Source organism: Syngnathus leptorhynchus, chromosome 14, assembly GCF_054491065.1.
Source record: "Syngnathus leptorhynchus isolate UIUO chromosome 14, UIUO_Slep, whole genome shotgun sequence".
Lineage (NCBI taxonomy): Eukaryota > Metazoa > Chordata > Actinopteri > Syngnathiformes > Syngnathidae > Syngnathus > Syngnathus leptorhynchus.
The window spans coordinates 5,447,675-5,468,408 of record NC_141208.1 but is presented as its reverse complement, the minus strand read 5'-3'; the positions used below and the strand labels follow the sequence as shown (position 1 = coordinate 5,468,408).

Genomic DNA, 20,734 nt, shown 5'->3' with positions numbered 1-20,734 from the left:
CACACACACACACACATCTCACCTGAAGAGTGTAATTGGCCTTCTTGCTGATTAAATGGTTGATAAACTTGGCCGTGTGCTGAAAGTGAACCTTTTCTATAGACAGAAAGAATAACGAGTAAAAAAAAAAAATCTTACAGCCTTTTCCGAAAAGAGTTATTAGATACCGTCTGCGGTGGGGTGGATGATCAAGTACTGCTTCTGCACCAGCTGACCTGCTCTGTGAGCTAAATTTGACATCTGGCGTACAAAAAGAAATACTCACAGTCACAACCGGCAGTCGCACTTGAAAACGATGAGACATACCGCGTAGACTCTGGAATCCGTCTTTGAACCCAAGTATCGTTCGGAAAATGCCGACACTGGTTGGGGGGGGGGAATATTAGAATGGCACATAATGGAACTCTTTGGCTGAACGTGGCAGCCTTAATAAAAAAAAACACGTTTTACCATAAAGCTCAAAATCCGTGATGGGCGAGACTGCAGTTCCACATTTAAGCTGAGTGAATTCATCTGAGCTGAGCAGCAGTGTGGACAAATATCCTCCGTACGCCTGCACAACAATTACAGATGGATACGTTCCATTTTCTTTCGAGCGAGAATTACCCGGCGTTACCTTTCCATACACTCCCATTCGAGTCTTGTCGATGTAAGGCTCTTTGGAGATAAACCTGAGTGCCTCCAGCTGGTCTCGTTCCTCCAGCTTGCCCAACCTCCTGTGTACTTTGTGGAGGAGGTTGGTACCCTGGAAGCCGCTGCCGTGGCCGTCGAAGCGGATGACGACGGTGCCGAAACTGCTCACCAGGATGGTGGCCCAGTCCACTTGGAACTGCTCGGTGACCATCTGGCCGCCTGGCGTCCCGTCGCTTGTTTAGCGAGGCGACGATTTTAATGTTTAGTCAGGCGCATACATTTTGTGAATCGAAGAAAAGAGGATCACGTGACCATACGGAGATATTTGCTTCTGGTCGTACTTACACCAGCAGGAGCAAGGGGTAATGGGCTGTGTCCACAAATCCAGCTGGCTTGAGAATCTGCATGGTGAGAGCTGCGACACACAATAAATATTTGTTTGATTTTTTTTCTTTGAAGCTCATACTTTCTTTGTGCAATGCACGCAAAAGGCCTACTGTAGTCGTCTATGGTGATGGTGTCGTACTCCACTTTGGGCATCTGCATGTTGTTGTACGTGGCGTTGACTCGCTCGTTCGTCTCTACGTCCAACAGCTCTGCACACAAAAACAAGGTCAAAATGCACATGATAGTCGAGACAGGAAAAACATCTCCGGGAGGACGCTTTACTCTGTTTGTCTTCTGTTCTGTAGATAGCCACGCTCGGAATGTCAGGCCCTGGGAAGAAGTTCAGATTAAAAAAAAAAAGAGCTTGAGCAAGAGAGCTTGTCAAAGAGGGATGAATTTTCCTGGTTTGGAGGTGACTCACCTTTACAGCTGAGTAGGAAGTAACGCATGTCATGACTGAACGACACGTCCACGTAGCCGCACTTAAACTGGCAGGACAGGCAGCAGCGGTTGAACGGCGGAATCGTATCCGTGCTGTAAAAAAGCCATTGACGTGACTTGATGCGCACGTGACGACGAGGTGCTGAGGAAGCGTCTTACCTGTACAAGTGTCGCCGTTTGGGGTCGTCCTCTGTGCTCAGAAAGTATCTGGAAAAGAAACCGCAAAGGTAAGCGTCGCTCGTCTGAGTTTGCAAAAAGCGTGCAAGAGCGCCAAACTGACATGAGGTTCTTCTGGTGATTGTAGGCCAGGATGTAGGTGACATCCCAGTCCCCCGACGTCAGCGACTGAAGTATGTCCAAGCTGGTGTTGGGCTAAGACAGACGAGTCAAGTCAAGCTCGGACAAGAAACATCCACTTATGTGAGCGATAGCATACCATGGAGGTGGACATAGAAATATGGAAGAACTTCCCTCTGCCACCCTGAGGGATGGCTCGTGTGAAAAAGAACTTGTGTCCGTCGTGTGAAAAAAGCGGCGCTTCGTTCTGCGGATGGGAAGAAAATGAGCCGTGTTTGCACGCTAGTGCACCAAAACACACGAGTGATGTTTCACACCTACCTGTCTGTGCAACCAGCTTGTGCTCTCATCTTCGTGTTTCTAAAAAGTCACAATGCGTTATGTAAGCCTTTGCTGATTTCACATGTAATTGTGTAAAACTTTTATATATTATAAACTATTATACATAGTTTTTATATTTATATTTTTTTATATTTATTTATATTATATTTTATATTCATCTTCTGGAGGTCTACATTACAAACTGACACAAAGAAAACAAGTATTTAAAGCAATCAGGAGAGTTCATGCAATCATGCAATAACAACATTTGGCCACAAGACGGCGGTATTTTTCAGTCCTTTGAAATTAAAGCCTTTTAAGGGCAAGCTGATACCATTCTAAATAGCGTCTAAATATTTTCACATTATTTGTTGGTATAAATCTTGAGCATTTACTATCTTATTGTATTTTTGAAGGCAATTATTAAAAAAAATGCAAATGTATCAATTGTTTTGCTTATACTTCAAATAATGATTGCCACACAAGACACTGAGCAGAATATCACACCTTGACGCAGACCCCTGTGGTCGCCTCACACAGTGTCAATATGGAATTGTTCTGGGCTCTGTTCAGCCAGTTGACAGCCAGTTTGGTGCTGGTGGCCCATTTCACCATGGTGATGTAATACTCCCTCCTGATAAAAAAAAAAAAAAAACCGACAAAAGTCCATGCAGGAACCGTCAGGAGGAGCCGCCGTCAGGTTTAGCCACCGAAGCATATCAATGACACCTTGAGATGGGCTCTCACCCGATTCGGGGGTCATCGGGTTTCTTCATGACCACAGTGTGCAGAGGACCGTTGAGGCTCACCACTGACAGGTGCACCACAGGGTTTTCTTCCCCAGCCTGCAGAGGAAAGCGGATATGTCCGTTTGGGTTTCAGGTGCGACACCAAAAGCCGTACGCGCTATCGCTTTTGCTATTTCACAACAGCGTCGTGTTCGTGTCGTGACTTACCTTCGGGTAGTGGTATTCCAAAGTGTTGGGGTACGGCGTCCCCGTGAAGAAAGGGACTTCCATCTTTGGCACCAGCGTGTCGTTGATTGTCATGTAAGCCAGACGCAGGCCGTCGGGAGACCACCAGTGGGCCTTGTAACTCTGCAAGATCTCCTCTGGGCCCGAAGGAAAAAAAAAAAAGATACAATTATAAAACATTTTAAAATAGTCATGATGAAAGAGGAAATTTCAAAGAAAAATGATTCAGTGCAACCTATTGTTAGAGTAGATTCAAATGTAATCCAGCAGGGGGCACTATAGCTTTATAGAAAGAAGCCTGTTGCTATTCGCACGTCATCTTTTTGCGAGGAATAAAACATCATCGGGATTGATTGTGCGTCTATGTTTATGAAGGTTTTGTGAGTATCGCATACTCGTATTGGCTGAACGATTTAATATTGTGTGGTATTTGAAGATGGTTGAGTTCGTTACACTGCCTCAGTTTATGACGACTCCGGGAGGAGCCATTATTGATTGATTATTCACAGCAACTTGGACGCTGAGAGCGCCTGGCACAGCCCGGGCGCGATGATGTCGAAAAGTTGCCTTCGGAAAATAAAGTGCAAATAAATCACAATTCATTTGTGTTGCTCAAGGCTGAGAGCTGCACAGAGGGACAATACAACCTAACCTTCACTCTCGCTCTGCGCAGGAATAAGCGACATGATTTGTGTCGGGGTGATAAATCCTTACGAGGCAGCGGGAAGAACGTTACAAAATAAATCTTTGCACGCTAATGAAAATGGATTACGTCTCTCATTTCGCTTTCTGGGCGCCACCAAAAAGAAATAATCCTATTAATAAGGACACGATTAGATCCGACCCCCCTCAGCAGTTCAGCAGAATTACAGATCCTCCCTCCATAAATGGCTTTTTGTAATTGCATTACACATTCATAACATTCACAGATTGTTATTAAAAGCCCCCTGGGAAATAATAACGGCATTACGGAGAAAATAAGTCGCCATTGACGAGACTCGACATTTTATCATGACAGCAGCGGGAAGAAAAAAAAAACCCTCACACATTTCCATTAACAAAACCCACGCTGAACAAACAAATCCAATCAATAAAATGAACACATTTGTAAATACATGATCTATATTTAGATGAACAAGATCAATACGACTGATGCATAATGGATGACAAAGGTCTTCTTTTCCTGAATGAATTCAAAGTGCTTAGTGTCACAATAGAGGTGTCAAAATGTGGCGGTTGCTTTAAGTGGCTATAATCGATGCTTGAATTTTACTCGCTTTTTTTCTGAAACACTTTAAATCCACTCAACAATCTTTTTTCTTCTTCTTCTGAAGCAAAACTGACTAAATATTTGACATCCGACAAAATAGAGTAGAAAGTGTAAAAATGTTCCAATTTTCCAATTGTTGCATTGAGTTTGACGAGCGCTACCTTCATAGAGCCAGTCAGCCAGGCCGTTGAAGACCACGCCCTCCTTTCCACTGGAAACCAGACGGATGGTGCGACTCTCTACTGTTGCTCTGTAGTAGATGTTGTTCTCAAATATGAAGATCTGCAGCCAAATACAAGGAAATGCTCAATATAATCGGACGGTACAAGAATTTTGCCTTCAGTTTTGCAGGTGCAACAATTTCATCGACCACTAAAATTGAGGGAATCAACTCTTCTAAAGAATACGAAAAGGGATTTCATTTTGAGAAAAATAAATAAAGGCCAGCCATAATCCCGGATGAAGTTTTGATATGCTTCTTTGTCAAATAATACTTTCATTGTTATCTTTCTCATCACGGTCTCTTTTTTTTTTTTTTGGGATCAAACAACCTGACATTCAGATCTGTGTGCCTCTCGCTGATTGCTCCGTCACAGCGAGAGTAAGTGCTTGCGCTTTAATGGGGGCATCTTCATCTTTGTGTAGATCTGATCTGCTTGACTTCACACACAGTCACACATTTGAGCGCTGACGCGGCGCGCTGTGATCAATGCCTAAAAACTTTGGAGCCAAAGAAGCTGGGATGAGAATGAGGGTGAACACGTCGGACTGCGACAAAAAACAAGAACTCGACGTTTTGGTTTTCCTGGCACTTTAAATGGAATCATTTGGTAATGTTCCATTGCAGCCTTTAGATGAATCCATAACATGTATTGAGAAAGATTAAAAAAAAAATACGTCGCACCAATCGATCTTATAAATATAATAAGTTGTTCAACTCTTAAGATAAAAAGCCACGTGAAGGAATCTAAATAAAATGGTAATGATATTAATGAGTGCCTGTAAATGCCAAACGCATACAAAAACAAAATGAACTGGGCACACTAGTTCAATTTATCTGCTTGGATGCAGCTAAAAAAAAAAAATCCGTGCCCAAATGTTTCATGATAGACACACGCACACATCAGTGTTTTGGTTCCTGAGGCGACAATCCAAATGATTGGTTCTGCCTTGAGGAGCCATCTGCGCTGCTGTTGCTCAGCATCTTCAGCGCGCCCCCTTCAGTCCAGATGGTGAAATGCATTTCGCCTGCTATATTGTTGTTCTCTTCTGAGTAGAGTTCACATTCCCATTTTGGTTTGTTTTTGTTGTGTCAGGCCTTACGAGCTGCTGGCCTTTGGGTCCCCATCCAGCAAATTGCAGCACAGCTTCGTGCACTTCGGGAGGGTTCAAGGGCCATGTTTCCCTGCGCAAGACAAACAACATCACAATCGTACACTGGATGTTTTTCTTTTCAGCTCTCACTGTTGCTGCACTGAGCCTGAGAGTCCAACCGTAGGCCAAGGTGAATGATTCAAATTTAGAAAAAAAAAAAACTTACTGTGTTGTTAGACTGTATATAATGTACTTGGCCACATAGGAGTGTTGATAGATCTGCAGAAATAAACCAGATGACAATTCAAGGCTGAGAAACATCAGGTTAAAAAAAAAAAAAAAAGCTGCACTGGTAGTAAAAATGTGAAAATGTCCTCACCAGTTTCAAGTCAAAGGCAAAGAGCACTTGTTGCAGGTCAGGTGACACTTGGTACCTGGCGGCCTTAGATCTTTCCTGGATGAGATAGAGAGAGAGAAAATGACTAACAGGGCAAGTGACAATTCTACAGTGATATGATGAAGGTGCACTCACAAACATCTGGTTTGGCACGACAACACGTTTCTCCTCCGTGTCCACGTTGAGCTTGACAACATCACCTTCCCTTGTACGATACAGCAGCTCATTATCTGCGCCGACAAAGTAAACACGTTCATGGTGAACTCATTTACAAAACAGGCCAGTTTATTCATGGATGAGGTCAAAAGAATAAGAATAATCATTGTTATTATCTCAGCATTTTTTAATGCCCCCATGCCCCCCCCCCCAACTCCGGCCCTGATTTAAAAAAAAAATAAATAAATGGAAATTTCTTATGAATCATGTTTACATACTAACAAAAAAACTATTTAAACACTCTTAGGTGTTTAACGAACAAACAGACTTTGTTGAACTTCAAAATGACATCCATTTTTATATCATCTATATTCCAAATGAAGATTCTAGCGTTTTATCAAGATGATGTATTTCACGGTTTAAAATTGCTCACATTTGCGAGATTAAATGTACGACTTAGCGCTCTTAAAGTAATAAAGTAAATCCTTTTCACACAGGCGGATGGATGTGAGCTGGAGGGTCAGGCAGAGTACCGCCGATTGTTCCGCTTGCCAAACTTCCATTCTGTTTGTACTTAAAGTAGATTTGCATAAGATTAAAAGAGATTAAGTCCCAGATGTTGCCTAGCGATAGTGCAATATCTCATTCGCACATAAAGAAGCGGTGGCCAGACGGCTCGAGTGCATCGTCGTGACTCGGGAGATGGCGGCGGGCGAGTCGCAGGTGAGTCCAAAGACGAGTGAGGCAAGAAGTGACCCGGCGGGAGTTGGGGGGATGACGTGCCCCCGGAAATATTGATGAGGACCGCGAATCCGCCGCTTACGGGAAGGTCATCGGGCCCAAATGGGAATGCGAGATACGATGTCGCCATGATTTCGTCAGGCACTGAGAATGTTTTCATCAGCTTGCTGGATGAACGATGCTTGTCACGCATTTATATGCGCCGTTGCTACAGATGCCTCGGAAAAGTAACATTGTTACTTCCCGGATGACTTTTAAAGTAACTTAATTATGTTTTTTTTAAGGCAGTACGTTTTTATTTGATGATTTGAAGCTGGCCCGACAAAGCAAAATTTGTCTTTCAACTCACCGCCGAGCCACACGGCATCAGGTCGGTGGATACGGAGGTCGGGACCAAACACGTCATCCAGGGTGACCTTCTTCTTCAGGGCCAGGCTCTCATCTTCACCTGTCAAGCGCATGTCAAAAAAAAAAAATGGAGAGAAATGTACTATAAAGTGCAGATAGCGTCGTTGTGCCGCTGGCTGGGGAGGGAGAAGCTTCACGTTGCGCCTGTGAAATTGGATTCACATTTCAAACGACACGAATGAGAAAGAAAAAAAAAAAACTTTTGTTTGAAGATGATTTTTGTTTGAATCTAGGAGGACAGGGTGCCCCATCCAACCGCAGACAAGATGACATCTCCAAGCTAGTCCTGGGATTTCTTTTGAATGGATTCATTTTGTTTATGTATATCTAAACGCTCATAATATCAAATATGCTATCAGAGAGCAATTTGGAGCAAGGACAAGAAAGTGAGCATCGTTGCGGTGTAGTTCCTGAGCGACAATCAGACCAAAAGATCACAAAGACAAAATAAACCCAAAGACAAAGCCTTTGAGTGCCTTGTGGCTGAGTGCAAAAGTGGCGGAGAAAGATAAGCTCTTTGTCAGGTCTCGCACGTTAACGCCCGCGCCGTGCCGGTGTGTCATCAGCCGCCGGCAGGAGATGAGCGAGCAAGCAGAGCGAGGGAGCTCTCGCCACAAAAGTTCTTTTTTTCTTTAAGATAAAAGCTACGGCGCTTTGACAAAAAGCCGCCATCTCCGTTCAACTTCTCTTTGAGGGGGACTCAGCTCATCATCACGTGAGGCCTTGACATGGAGCAGTCACATTGAAAAAGAATGCGGCAGAGCTTTGTGTGTGCCGGCTACATACGAGGCGTCAGCAGGATGACCGAGGTGACAATCAGGGAGCAGATGACCAGGATGACCAGCAGGGCGATGGCTATTCCTTTCCAGTTCCTCTGTGGCGGCGCGCTGCCCACCAGGTCCTGGTGAACGACATCACACGTTACATCACGGATGCAATGACATCATCCAACATGAACTTCTTTACGCTCATCTTCTAACTGAACTTATAGTTGGCATGTCAAGGAGAGCTGACCACATTGGTCACAGCATAGATTTTTGCTGCTATTAGTGTGTGCGCCACAAAATGCTCCAAGCCACTGGCTGTATTGAGCCAGCTCCGCTAATAGACTGAAGTAGACTGAAGTAGCTTTTACGCAAGAGGAACCAGAAAATAATTTTAAAGAAATGGAGACAATTTGAAATCCACGCTCTCATTTTTTTTTTCTACATGCAGCCTCCATCAAATAAACCCGCTTCTGAAGTCCACGGGCTTTTGTTACTATGGCAACCGAGGGAGCGCAAGCATGTTGAAATTAGACGATCGGTAGCTAGTTGTAAGGCAACACGGCGTTTCTACTCTTGGAAGCAGCACTTTGACACAGAATGTGCGGATCAGAATCGATACTAATTCTGGAACTCTTTGCACATTTTGGCTTTGATTTTATTGTCAGGCTGCTGCTTGAAAAGAGCAAATCTTCAAGTAACATGACCTGAGAAATAGTTATTATGTAGCTATGAAGCTAACGAGCACACTGAGGCCGCTAACAACATATTTAATTGATCTTTTCATTTCACAGGTTGGCCAACGATTTGCATACAAGCCATTCAAAGTCAATATTCTACGTGTCAACATTCCTCCGTTTATGTGTGTCAAGTACTTGGAACTATACTGTAGATAAAAAAAAAAAAAAAAGTATCACTGGGCCACAGAAGTACAGTTAAGCTCTTATAATACAAAATAACTGCACTTGAACACCTCCATCACTTTGTGTGCACAAGTGTGTGTGTGTGTGTGTGTGTGTGTGTGTGTGTGTGTATACGACGGCAAATCAATAACAAAAACAGCGAGTACACAGAAAACAGCAGGGCCATCAATGGGATGATTTATTGCAGCGAGGCTCATGATTTACACGGCGCACACTCGCACGTTGCACTAGCAAGATATTCACCTGCCGCAGTTATGATATCTGCTGAAGATATTATGGATATTGCCGCCTGAGCCCCAAATAGAGTAACAGAATGAAGTGACAGCCGTCCTCCATTAAAGGTCCTGTTCCATCACTCTGAGGGCATTTTAATGCACCGGTGGAGTGCATCATCCCGACACACACACACACACACACACACACACACACACACACACACACACACACACACACACACACACACACACACACACACACACACACACACACACACACACACACACACGCGGGTGTGACAGCTGTATTTGTGACTCTCTGCAGTGAAGCCCTTCAGGCTCGGAGGCGTGTGTGAGTAAATATTTTGTTCCGGTTGCGCTCCCTCCCCCTCCGTGACTAATTGGCCCTGTGAGCCTGAAGTAGGTGGAAACCTTCACGATGGCCATTTAAAAAAAAGATTTTCAACGGGCTGGAGAGGAGCGTGAGGAGCACTGAGTAGAGATTCATGAGCTTGCGTCATTCATTGGTGGCGTTTGCCGTCGTCCGTCGACGGTTTCGAGAATCCGTCCTTGGCTGACTTTGATCGCAAGGGAGGGAAAATGCTCCATTTGGGCAAAAGGTGTAACCGTACATTTTGACACGCTAGCTCCAAAAAGCCTGACATTAGCTCGCTGTTGTGCACGAGAGTTACTTTATCTCCAAATCCATTTGCAACAATTTTCCCGTCACTTGGAAATGTGCGCTCGAAGAGCCAAGGCTCTTTTTTCCGGTCAAGCTTCCTTCCACTCTCCCTAATCCGCTCTGCTTCCCACTTTCGCTTTGTCTAAGCATCTCTTTGTCTCTGCTCGCAGCTCAAGTGTGAAATGGATCTTTCTTGATCTCAGTACCTGGTTGCCAAGGGAACCAACCCCAGCACCCACTGGAATCAAATCCGCAGTCCGGTAAAGGGCACAGTCGATTGAAAGGAATAGGAAGCATCGGAGGAAATGATGGCATGTTCAAGCACGTGGCACGCGTGTTAGCCCACGGGGCTTCAACTTGACATCGGACACCGGAAACGGGATCCGAGACTCGGAGCAAAAAACAGAAGTTGAAGCGTCGGCCTTCGGGCGGGCGCGAGGGTAAACTTTTCCTCTGGCGCAGCATCAATAAATCATGGCCGCTCATGAGAGGGCATTAAGAATTTATGCCGGTTGGCTTCCTCAGCTCTCGTCTATCCAGCCTGTCCACCGGCGAGGAATTGTTAGACGCCCCAGGCGACATGTTTGGACGCAACTGTGGGACCTGCACGACTAATTGACTCACACCCAAAATCTGTTGTGGAAAAATGTCTTTCGTTACTTTACCGACTGCCTCGCTTTCAAAGTTACTGTTTTATTTAAAAGTAATGAAATTAGATTAGAAGTTACATTGTTGAAAATAAAATAAATCCAATTATTCAAAGAAAGAGTTGAAAATATAAATAAATACAAAAATAAATAAATAAATAAATAAATATATTTTTTAAATGTAAATAAATAAATAAATAAATAAATAAATAAATAAATAAATAAATCAAATAATGGTGATTATCATTTCGGCCATAATCACGCAGCCCTAGTAAATAGCTTGAAACAGAGCATATCCGGGATGCTTATTTTTTCGAGAGAGTCACAATTAAACTTGCTCGAGCACATTTCTAGGTCGACTTGTTGACTGGCTTTTGCGGCCAAACAGCTTGGCGCCGGTTTGCCATAGTGGCAGCTGGAAACAAAGTGAAGCGGAAAAAAACAAACAAGCAGCAGCACTCGCCGAGTCCAAACACTGATTGGACAATCAAGTCACTCTTGGAGTGAAGGAAAGAGAGCTGTTGTGCCGGCCCGGCCCGGCCCGGGCGACCGTGCTTGTCCTTCCCTGGACACAAAATCATTGGCGCTGTTGCAGGTGAAAATAATGAGGGGACATTTCCTCCCTTCTATGCTTGTTTTATCCAATTGCGGCAATAGTCGCTGCACGCATAGCTGATAAGACAAGAGCATAAGTCAAAATAATGCTCAATGATTCATGCGACTTACCCTTCGTCCTATTATCACATTTCACTTGACGCTGAATTATTTAACTTTAGTTCCCATCCATCATTTGGACACGTCAACTCGGCTGCCTTTATTTTGTTTGCTTTGTTCTAAAAACACAGCATGTATATGTTGTTGTCTTGTTAACGAGTAGAAAAATGTCAGCTTCTTGTTCGACAACAGCATCAAAATGAAATGTTTGTGGTGACTTTAAAAAGACAACACAAGCTCTTTACTTGGCCGTTAAAATTGCAAACAAAGTCAATTAGCCGCTATAAAAATGAACAATAGCCTGAGAGACCCAAATAGTCAATACTAACCAGCAGCGTCAGAAAATCAATGTGAAGTCACACAAAAAAGAAACACACTGACATTTTTGTTGCACGCCCAACAACAAGGTGACTTCTCTGGCAAATAAAAAGGAAAGGTACAAAACATCAGTTTGCAATTTACAGGCTTCTTTGTGGCCTTGTTTCCTTTGTACAAAACAAATAGAAAGAATAACATCATTCCCATCGTAGGTGAGAGGAACGTAAAAATGTGAAAAATCTCTCAAAAGTGATTTCTCCCAGCACTTTTGTAATCTTTAGAAAAAGCCATTGATTTAGTCGCCATTGACTCAGCAGGAAGTAACTCAGTCTTTTCTTCTACCGCTTGCTCGCTGAAGGGATGGTAAATTAATCACAAAATGCAATGTTGCAAAGGCGACATTTAATCACTGATCATTTTTACTGAACGTTTTCATACTATCCCAAGCCTGCATTATGGATGGATGGATGGATGGATGGATGGATGGATGGATGGATGGATGGATGGATGGATGGATGGATGGATGGATGGATGGATGGATGCTTGCCCTCGGAACAAACAACAAAACTGAAAAAAAAAATTTTTTGGAGTAACTTTTGCTTTCTTTCAAGCAAACGAATATTGTTCATTCTATTTCAAAATAAAAATATCAAGAAAAATGTGTAATTCCTCTGCGGGAAATGAACATTTGGCTTCACATCTGCACCGGATCGCATATTAAAGCATTAAAATCACTCGAGTGACAAAGTGGCTGTTTAATCACTGTTTAGACAAATTGCAAGCAATCAATTCAAAAGTTTTTTTTTTTTGTTCTTCATCAAAGCAAGAACGAGTCCTATCGACTTGATAGGTTAGCAGAGGTAATTGCCTATTGATTTGAAAAGAACATCTGCCCTGAGACTACTGCCACCGAGTAGATGAGGTCAAAGGTAACGTCGACCGTCAGAGGGCCCGACACGCTTGGGTGCGTGCGTGTGTGCTCCATTAGGTTGAACTTTGAGGAGATTTGTTGCGGCAGATTTTGAATGTGCTTCAGATGACCGCAGACAGTAGCTGAAAATCACAAATACACCCAAAGGAAGAGATGTGACATGACTGCAAGGGTAAAAAATAATGGCGGGGTGGCGGCCAGTGGAGTCATGTGAAGCTTTAAATCAATGACGATGAGTCAGCAGAGTCCAACTAAGGGCGAGATAATGTTTCATTCACTCTGCTGATTTGTGTTTCCGTCTAAATCACTGATGCTATATTGTGACCCCTAATTCGGGTGAAGATAGCAGGGGAAGGGAATAATTTGTTTTTTGGTCTGTTTATTGCCTTCCTTGTATGTATTTGGGATTCAAGAAGGACACGTTAATGTGATGCATTCAAGGCCAAATGATATCTCTGCATCATTTGAGAGGAAGCCCCTTTCGCTAGTTGCTGTTAGCAAGGTCAATTCATTCATTCCCCGAGATGCAACAGGCTTATAACAAGTCGGCAGCGGAGGAAAGAAGCCAAGGCTCTCTGACAAATGAAGACGGACATCGGTGCTTTCCGGGAATGGGATGGCCTCCGTTTCCACGCATCCTCGCCAAAGAATACTTTGGAATACTCAAAGACGACAGTGGCAATGAACACGTGCAAATGTTGAGGATCAACGCCCCCCCCCCCCCTTTCGCCGTCATGGACGATAAACTTTGGTAGCGTGTCGTCCCTGATGCACATGCGGTGCGGTTTCACGCTCACAGACCTTGAAAATATCCCGACACCTGCTGCCTGACAATCAAGCTGTTGACAAAATCATTTTCCATTTGATTGCACTCAAGCTCTTCGTAGCCAAGCGATGACAACACTCTCTATCTCACTCGCGTGTGCTCGTCATAACGTGGCGTACCAGCCTCCGCAGCATCATCCCATCATTTAACACCCACCGTGTTTGCCTCCACCCTCGTTTGACGTCCTCCAAAATCTGATGAGGTCACTGAAATCTAAAGCTCCGGCTGCGCTTACGACAACTTCATGAAATATTCAATTCCAACTTGCCAGTCTTCCACGTTCGCACGGCAGACGCCACTCGGAGCACCAGCGCCCACGAGCTCCCTGACCCTCGTGTCAAATATCTGAAGAGCACCGAAGCACGGCAGGTCCTACCTGCTCCGGTTGCTGAGCGCCTTTGGCCGGCCCGCTGCCGTCTTTGGCAGAAGTCATGGGCGCAAAAGAAGAACGGAGGGGAGGAAGGGACGAGCGTGCGGCTTGCTTCCGTCCGTCCGCTGCTGACAGGTGCGCTATAATGAAGACTACACAGATACGGAGCGAGAGAGGCAGGCCGGCGGGCGGGCGGGCGGGCTGAGCGACGGGTAGGGGAGGGGGTGGCGAGCAAGCCAGAGTGTTCAAGGATATCTGGTGATTTGCTAAAATAATGACGACCATGGGCGCTCACGGCAGCTGATGCGATGCCATGTGGGAGGGAGGGAGGGAGGGAGCTTTACCTCTGCAGCACAATCAATGGGCTCTTCTCACCCAACACACACACAAACACACGCACGCGCACACACACCTAATTACTTTCCATATATGTGAAAGCATGCGAATGGATCTGGGAGGAAATGTCAGAGGAGACTAAATAGACAGGAGATGATTACGGTTAGTGCCATTTTATGCAATGGAATAAAACAAGGTTGAAAAAAAATGTTTTTTATTTGTGGGAGAGTTTTTTTTGGGGGGGTGGCTTAAAGTTTTTTGTAGTGAGTGGGGGGAAAATGTGAGCTTAATTTTCTGTGATTAAAGACTTTGATGTGAGTGAAACAGATTTTTTGTTTTGTTTGGGTGTGTATGAAATTTGAGATTTTTTTATTTTTTATGAAGTGGTTTCTTGGTGTGAGGTATTATTTTGTATTTTTAGTGAGTATAAACATTTTATGCAGGTGAAAGGTGAGACTGGAAGATTTTTTGGGCCGTGAGTAAAAGGTTCTTTGGTGAGTTTTTATTCCGTGTCGGGTTATTCTGAGCATTTTGTTTGTTGCAAGTAAGTTTTTTTTTTTGGGGAGATGGGGAGGTTTTTTTGTAAGTAGAACAACATGAGTAGCTTTGCCACGACTGAGTGTAGCGCAGACAATGGAAGCATCATTTTGTCTAACCTGGCAACCGTTACTAAGGGGGGGGGGGGGGGGGGGGGGGGGGTTAGTGAAAGGTCACTTACTAGTTGTTCTTTTATGTTCAGAGGCCTGATCGCTATCATTGGAAAATATTCAGATATGATCGCACGCTTGCTTTCCATTCCAAACTACCGTGTCGGGACTATTTATTTATTTTCTCATGAATTTGTCACACGTCGGCTTCAATCTACAGGCTCCATCTGATGGCTCTAAATGAGCTTGTCAGGGTGGATCAAATCCCCTCATGATTTCAGACCATTACCGACCCAACCGAGATAAGAATCGGTGCAACAAAAACAAAAATCCTTCCAGGTATCGCCGACGGAGAGATCTGGCTGTTCTTTGTCCAATTCCCAGTGACAGTAAAAGGCAGAATTTGCATATTATCAGTGGAGAAAAGAATGAGATTGGCTGTGTTGTGTTTACTTGTAAAACAAAGCGAGCTGCCTGCTGCTGCTGCAAACCTGCTTCTCGAGTGCCACTCTTTCGTGTCCTCCCACATACGGCGGAAATAGTTGCTGCTGCTGGTGCTACTAACAAAACATTGTTAGCGCCGTCACGTCACTCTGGCGTTCTTGTTAGCACAGCCTATTTGAGCGCACACACACACACACACACACACACACACACACACACACACACACACACACACACACACACACACACACACACACACACACACACACACATGGGGGAAGAATAGAAGCAGGGCACTGTCGCTGGCCTTTCAAAGCAATCGTCTGCGGGGAGAAATGGAACCAAGTAAGATTGTGGAGGCAGCGGCAAGCGGAACGCAGCACGGAAAAGATTCCCTCGTTACACCAATGCCCATTAGTGCCATTAGTGCTCTCAGAAGGGGCATCATTAGAGGCCTCTTTTTTTTTTTTTTTAAACACGGCGAGGAAATGATTCATTCATTTGTGAAACCCTAAGTGCAGCATCAATTCTATAGTTCATTACGGAGTCATTGAAAGAGGAAATATATAAATACACAAATACATAAAAATCACAACAGCTCAACGAGGCTGAACACCATCAGGATTGTGAAGCTGATCACCGATCGGCAAGTTAAAAAAAACAAAAAAACATCACTGATCACTGAGCTGGTCCAATCAATCAACCAACTGATGACAATACAACAATCTTTGCATCTGCCAAGCCCATCTAATCTTGACTTTTAGAGGTCATGAGTATTGCATTTAAAAAATAAAATGACCCAGCCAAGAGTCTCTCTGGGATAAAGTTAGCTGGGGTAGAAACTTGCTTACTTGCAATTTAAAGTCTTTAAGATAGCGATACAACGCATGTTTTGCCAATGTGGTAATCGGGGCAACCCACAAAGCAGTCTCCACTCAAGAAGGCCTGGATTCCAACTCTCAACCTAACAACTGCTTGATGGATGTGCAAGCAAACCAAAACAGCTTTCAGTATGATGCAGTGCGCTACTAAAACACGGAAACTTCCACATGCTGAGACAGATAAGACAGCAAAAAAAAATAGAAGAGACACTATCACAAACTGCACGATTGCCCCCTCTAGTGGCCACTCACGGACCTACATCATTCTTCATTCCATCCTGCCAGTCATGTCTGACTGATGGGGAACATGATCGACACAGACGAGAGGAGCCGACAAAGACCAGAACACGGATCGTTATCGGTTAAACCCAATAAGGCCTGACGGGAAGTTGTTGTCTGCTGTTTTATTCCGACCGCACGTGTTCTGGTGTTAATGCTGCCATGTTGTTGTGTCAGGCCACATTTTCAGATATCTCCCTGTCACATTCACCGAGACTTTTCTCATTCATCAACGGCCTGCAGATTTGGGAATCAGCCGTTTGTGTCGGGCAGCTGCTCGATTCCACCGGCCCCTGTCATGTGGCCCGCTGTCGGCCCTGCACCTGCACTCGCACCATTTAACATGGATGGATTCTCCGCTTGCTCTGCGGAACTGCCGCTGTAAATCACGCCGTATAAAAGGTTTCAACCGGACATGGCTGGCTGGTGTACTTGAAAGTCAAAATGTGTCTCAGTGGGGCGAAAAGCAAAACAGATAACCGCCTTATTTGAGGTATCGATCCTGGTGGAAATGGCTGATAACAATCACCGATACTTAAGGCAAATCAAATCTGACATGCAGTCAGTCCTCCTCAGCAACACCCATATTGCATACCACTTACCGTCAGAATCTGATATATCTCCCAACAGTTTTTCAATATCAAAAATGTCGTTTTAGTCCAGGATTTAAAATCCTACTTTGCGAAAGACAAAGTATTACTTTGGCTTTAATGGGCTCACGAGGTGCTTTAAAGTGAGCGTAAACAAACTTGCCAGACGTTTATTGTGATAATTCACCCTCCCCCTTTGTCACAAATGCACGAGAATATCTCTTGTTGGATGCTTCCATTAAATTGTCTTTCTTGATTACGGCGGGTTGGCTATCAGTCAGGAAATAAAGCCCCACAGATGGAACATAAAATCAATGATAAGGCTGTAAAGTTGCTCATTAGGTGAAGCACGAACGCAGTCTTAAAAAACACAGAGCTGCCCTTAGTCAGCATTCTGCACATCCACCAATTTGCACATCCATCTACTGCATTAGAAGCTTCATATGAGAAAATAAAAGTGGTCTCGATATGTATTTCACATCTGCCAGGCGGGGCCATTGAAGACGGAATTAATAGCAAAATACAATATATTACATTAGCAGGACGGGATCATTAATTACATTCAAGGGTATGATAATTAATAATTCAGAACTATTCTATTCCACTGAAAAGCCACCAGGGCGTGATGAAAAGAAAATTCCTGGAAAAGGATGTGAACCGACGCTGCTCCGTTCAGCTGGGACTGAAAAGCTTTTCCGTCATCAAGCGACTCCTCATCTCCAAGGACTCGCGCAGCCAGCCGATGGAGGCCTCGGCGTCTTTAATTACCACTGCTCACTCTCTCGCGCGCACGCTCTCATCATAAGCGTTTTAATACGCGCGACGTATACGGCCGCACTCAAACGACTCTACAATAGGGACTGCGTGTTGTAGGCGGTTGGCAAATTGAATTGATTTTCAAGCCGCTGAGCTAAAAATGTGAAAGCACCCAACGTGCATTTCGGTAGCCGGGTTCATTATGATGCAAACAGAATGAACATATTTGCAACTGTCTACTTCTGGATTTATTTATTTATTTATTTATAGAAATTATCCGCATCAATATTGTTGGAGCGCCCTCTTGTGGCGTCATGTGCCAAGGAACTATGTTGAAGCAGGTAGAGGAGCTTCATGTCGTGCTTTGTCGTTAGCAATTATTAATCATTTCAGCGACTCCTATTTTCATTACCCAACAAGGTTTTATGTGACTTTGAAGGAAAATATAGACAGTATCAAAGAAGCTTTGATCAGTGTCAATTGATACTAATCTCGGAGTTGGTCGGGTCCACACGGAGGCGCAGGGAGCCAAGCATGAAATATGTATTGGCTTTGACATACGGCTTACAAAACTGCATCGGCATCTCCGGCGAGACTGACGCGGCGCTGACAGCGCACAAGTCTGATAGTGCTGGCTATCTTCTGGCCTAATCCACTTACTCCAACACCGCCCGCCTGCCTACCTCTGCTGATAAGAATGTTTGGGTTTCAGAGTATGGGCTGAGATTGACAGACAAAACGCAAAATTTTATGTCCTTCGTGTGAAACTCAAGGTGTTTGACTTTAATTGTCTTTACAAAGTTTTTTTTTCATGCACTCAATGGAAATGCGGTCAACGAGCAGGGCTTTCGTGTTGATTGATAAAAAGTCTTTCAAATCAAATTTCATACCAATGGCCCTAAGAACACTCGGTTCATTCGATCACTTTGCGATGGGGGCGGGGCTTATTAAATATGCATCCATCTAAAAAAGCTAACAAAGCACGACAGGAATGCTGAGGCACTCTGTGCACTACAGTGCAGACAGTGCTTAACCACAGACTTCAAGTAAAGTGCATTAAGGTGGTTTTTTTTCTTGCACAGTCCATCCGTGTTTTTGCCTCATCTTACCGCACGAGTCAAATAAGGTAATGAGGAGAAAACGTTCATAAAAGATATTTTCCATTCAGGCACACGGCTACAAATCAAAGAAATTGAGTGAGAAACAGCCGCTATAAAGTCAAATGATATTTAATCACACGCAGTTGCTTTTGACTATATTTGTCGCAATGATGGACAATGATGATTTTACAAGTCTATTATACAACAATGGCTGTTAACTCAAGTGTTTATAATTTTGTCACGACTTCAAAATGAACAAACGACGTGGGGGGGGGTCCTCAAGAGTTGAAAACAGTTCGTCAATGGGGTCACTTGAGATGCTGGGAGTACAACATGCGGGATGGAGTTGAAAACAAGTCATTCAAGCACTCACCTTCCATATTCTCTCCACTCGAGACAATTTTCGGCCGTTCATTTTGCCGGAGCGGCTGAGTGCGAGCGTCGCAACGAGACGGAGAGCGAGCGGACGAGTGATGAGGATGCAAAGAGTGAGTGAGAGAGCGAGAGAGTGAGAGAGAAAGCGATGAGGAATAACGACCTGATGGTAAAAAAAAAAAAAAAAAAATGACACACCTCAGCCCTGAGTGGAAATAATCTTCGTCATCGCTTTTTTGGAATCAACGATACACATTATCGGATCGGAGCGATGGGTAAACGCTCATAGTTGCTAATAGGTTGGGCTCGTTTAAAAACAAAAGTGGAGTCAGACAAGACTACTCCTGATCTCCAAGCCAGTCCAAGTCAGGAGTTGGGCTTAGCGAGTCAAAGGTCAAGTGGCACTATCATGCTCAATCACAAGAAACTTGCACATCAGCACTCCGATTGTCCCAATTGGGCCTCCGTAGGATCAATTCATTTGGTTTCTTCTGTCACCATATTGAAGTTTGAAGGAATATGGGGCAAGACTGCACAAACTGTGTGATGTGCCTCAGTTTTGGTGAGCCAAGGAGTTAACCCCCCCACCCCGCTCCACCCCGATAAGAAAAGCTCGGCTTAATTTGTCCTAAGTGGATGAGACACCTTGCGACTAATTGGGGCACCCATCAGAGGAAATAATCTATTTGGAGATAAGGCTAGCGTATAGAATTCCAATTACCCAAGTTGCATTCTAATTACAGGGGTACCTAATTAGAATGCAGGTTTGGACGGACAAAAATCCATCCGTGGATTTTCTTTTGCACGTTCGAAAAATGAAGAGAATTTTAGGAAACAGTTCTCGGTTGGAAATAGACGTCGGATAGCGTTTTGGCCCGGATGCAAAACACACAAAGGTCATCTGCCGACAGCTGTCGAGCGACTTTACGAATAAGCAGCTAAAGCGTCATTCTTCCAGGTCAGCGTCAAAACGGAATCAAGCGAGGCTAACTGTGTCGGAGGCATTCGGGCAAACTGGCATCAAACTAAATCTCCATTCTAATGATGCAGCCAGCAATACGTGTTGCCGGTGAACATCAATCACCGCGATTGAGCTTTGTCGAGGGGAATGCTTTGACAAGCTGCCAGCTCCGGAGAAGTCGCTCGCTCAATAGTGCGACCCCCCCCCCCCCAACACTGCACCTCCCTCGGTCCGTTTCTCCACCCAAGAATGATGATGATCAACTCCCAACATCGATGTGAGCGTCACACGCTCGACTTCATCTCACGCCAGCAGTTCAGGGAAAAGCAATCTTCCAGAGTCTCTGAATCTCACACGGAATCCTCATTGAGCCTGGAAATGATGACGATAATGTGCCAGGAGAGCACAGGAGGGTGCAAACTGAGTCGTGACAAACCAGAAAAAAAAGCAAACAAATAGCAGCAGGTGTGTATCCAACATGGTTTTCAAAAGACTTCTTTGTTATGACTTTTTTTTTTTTGGATGAGCAAAATAAAACCTATATTCTTAGAAACCCAAAGGATTCTTCGCCGATAAATCGTATGCTCCCTCACACTTTGACTAAACGAACCGTTGCATTCCCAAGGAATTTAAGAC

At 44.3% G+C, this 20,734-nt stretch overlaps 1 protein-coding gene across 1 annotated transcript in view; it reads right to left on the bottom strand.

Annotated features, from left to right (window-relative positions):
- Nucleotides 1–20,734, bottom strand: part of dpp6b (dipeptidyl-peptidase 6b) — a 35,589-nt gene that overhangs the window by 1,987 nt on the left and 12,868 nt on the right. The window contains exons 2-24 of the mRNA XM_085929551.1: nt 8,126–8,240; nt 7,281–7,379; nt 6,170–6,264; nt 6,017–6,091; nt 5,864–5,916; nt 5,647–5,728; nt 4,485–4,605; nt 3,036–3,190; nt 2,827–2,924; nt 2,587–2,713; nt 2,080–2,118; nt 1,898–2,005; nt 1,742–1,833; nt 1,621–1,668; nt 1,442–1,554; nt 1,303–1,350; nt 1,131–1,229; nt 979–1,048; nt 617–866; nt 451–553; nt 307–362; nt 168–240; nt 23–96 (exon numbers count right to left, since the gene is read on the bottom strand). Of these exons, the coding sequence (XP_085785677.1) occupies nt 23–96; nt 168–240; nt 307–362; nt 451–553; nt 617–866; nt 979–1,048; nt 1,131–1,229; nt 1,303–1,350; nt 1,442–1,554; nt 1,621–1,668; nt 1,742–1,833; nt 1,898–2,005; nt 2,080–2,118; nt 2,587–2,713; nt 2,827–2,924; nt 3,036–3,190; nt 4,485–4,605; nt 5,647–5,728; nt 5,864–5,916; nt 6,017–6,091; nt 6,170–6,264; nt 7,281–7,379; nt 8,126–8,240 (2,193 nt within the window). The remainder of the gene's footprint in view (nt 1–22; nt 97–167; nt 241–306; nt 363–450; nt 554–616; nt 867–978; nt 1,049–1,130; nt 1,230–1,302; nt 1,351–1,441; nt 1,555–1,620; nt 1,669–1,741; nt 1,834–1,897; nt 2,006–2,079; nt 2,119–2,586; nt 2,714–2,826; nt 2,925–3,035; nt 3,191–4,484; nt 4,606–5,646; nt 5,729–5,863; nt 5,917–6,016; nt 6,092–6,169; nt 6,265–7,280; nt 7,380–8,125; nt 8,241–20,734) is intronic.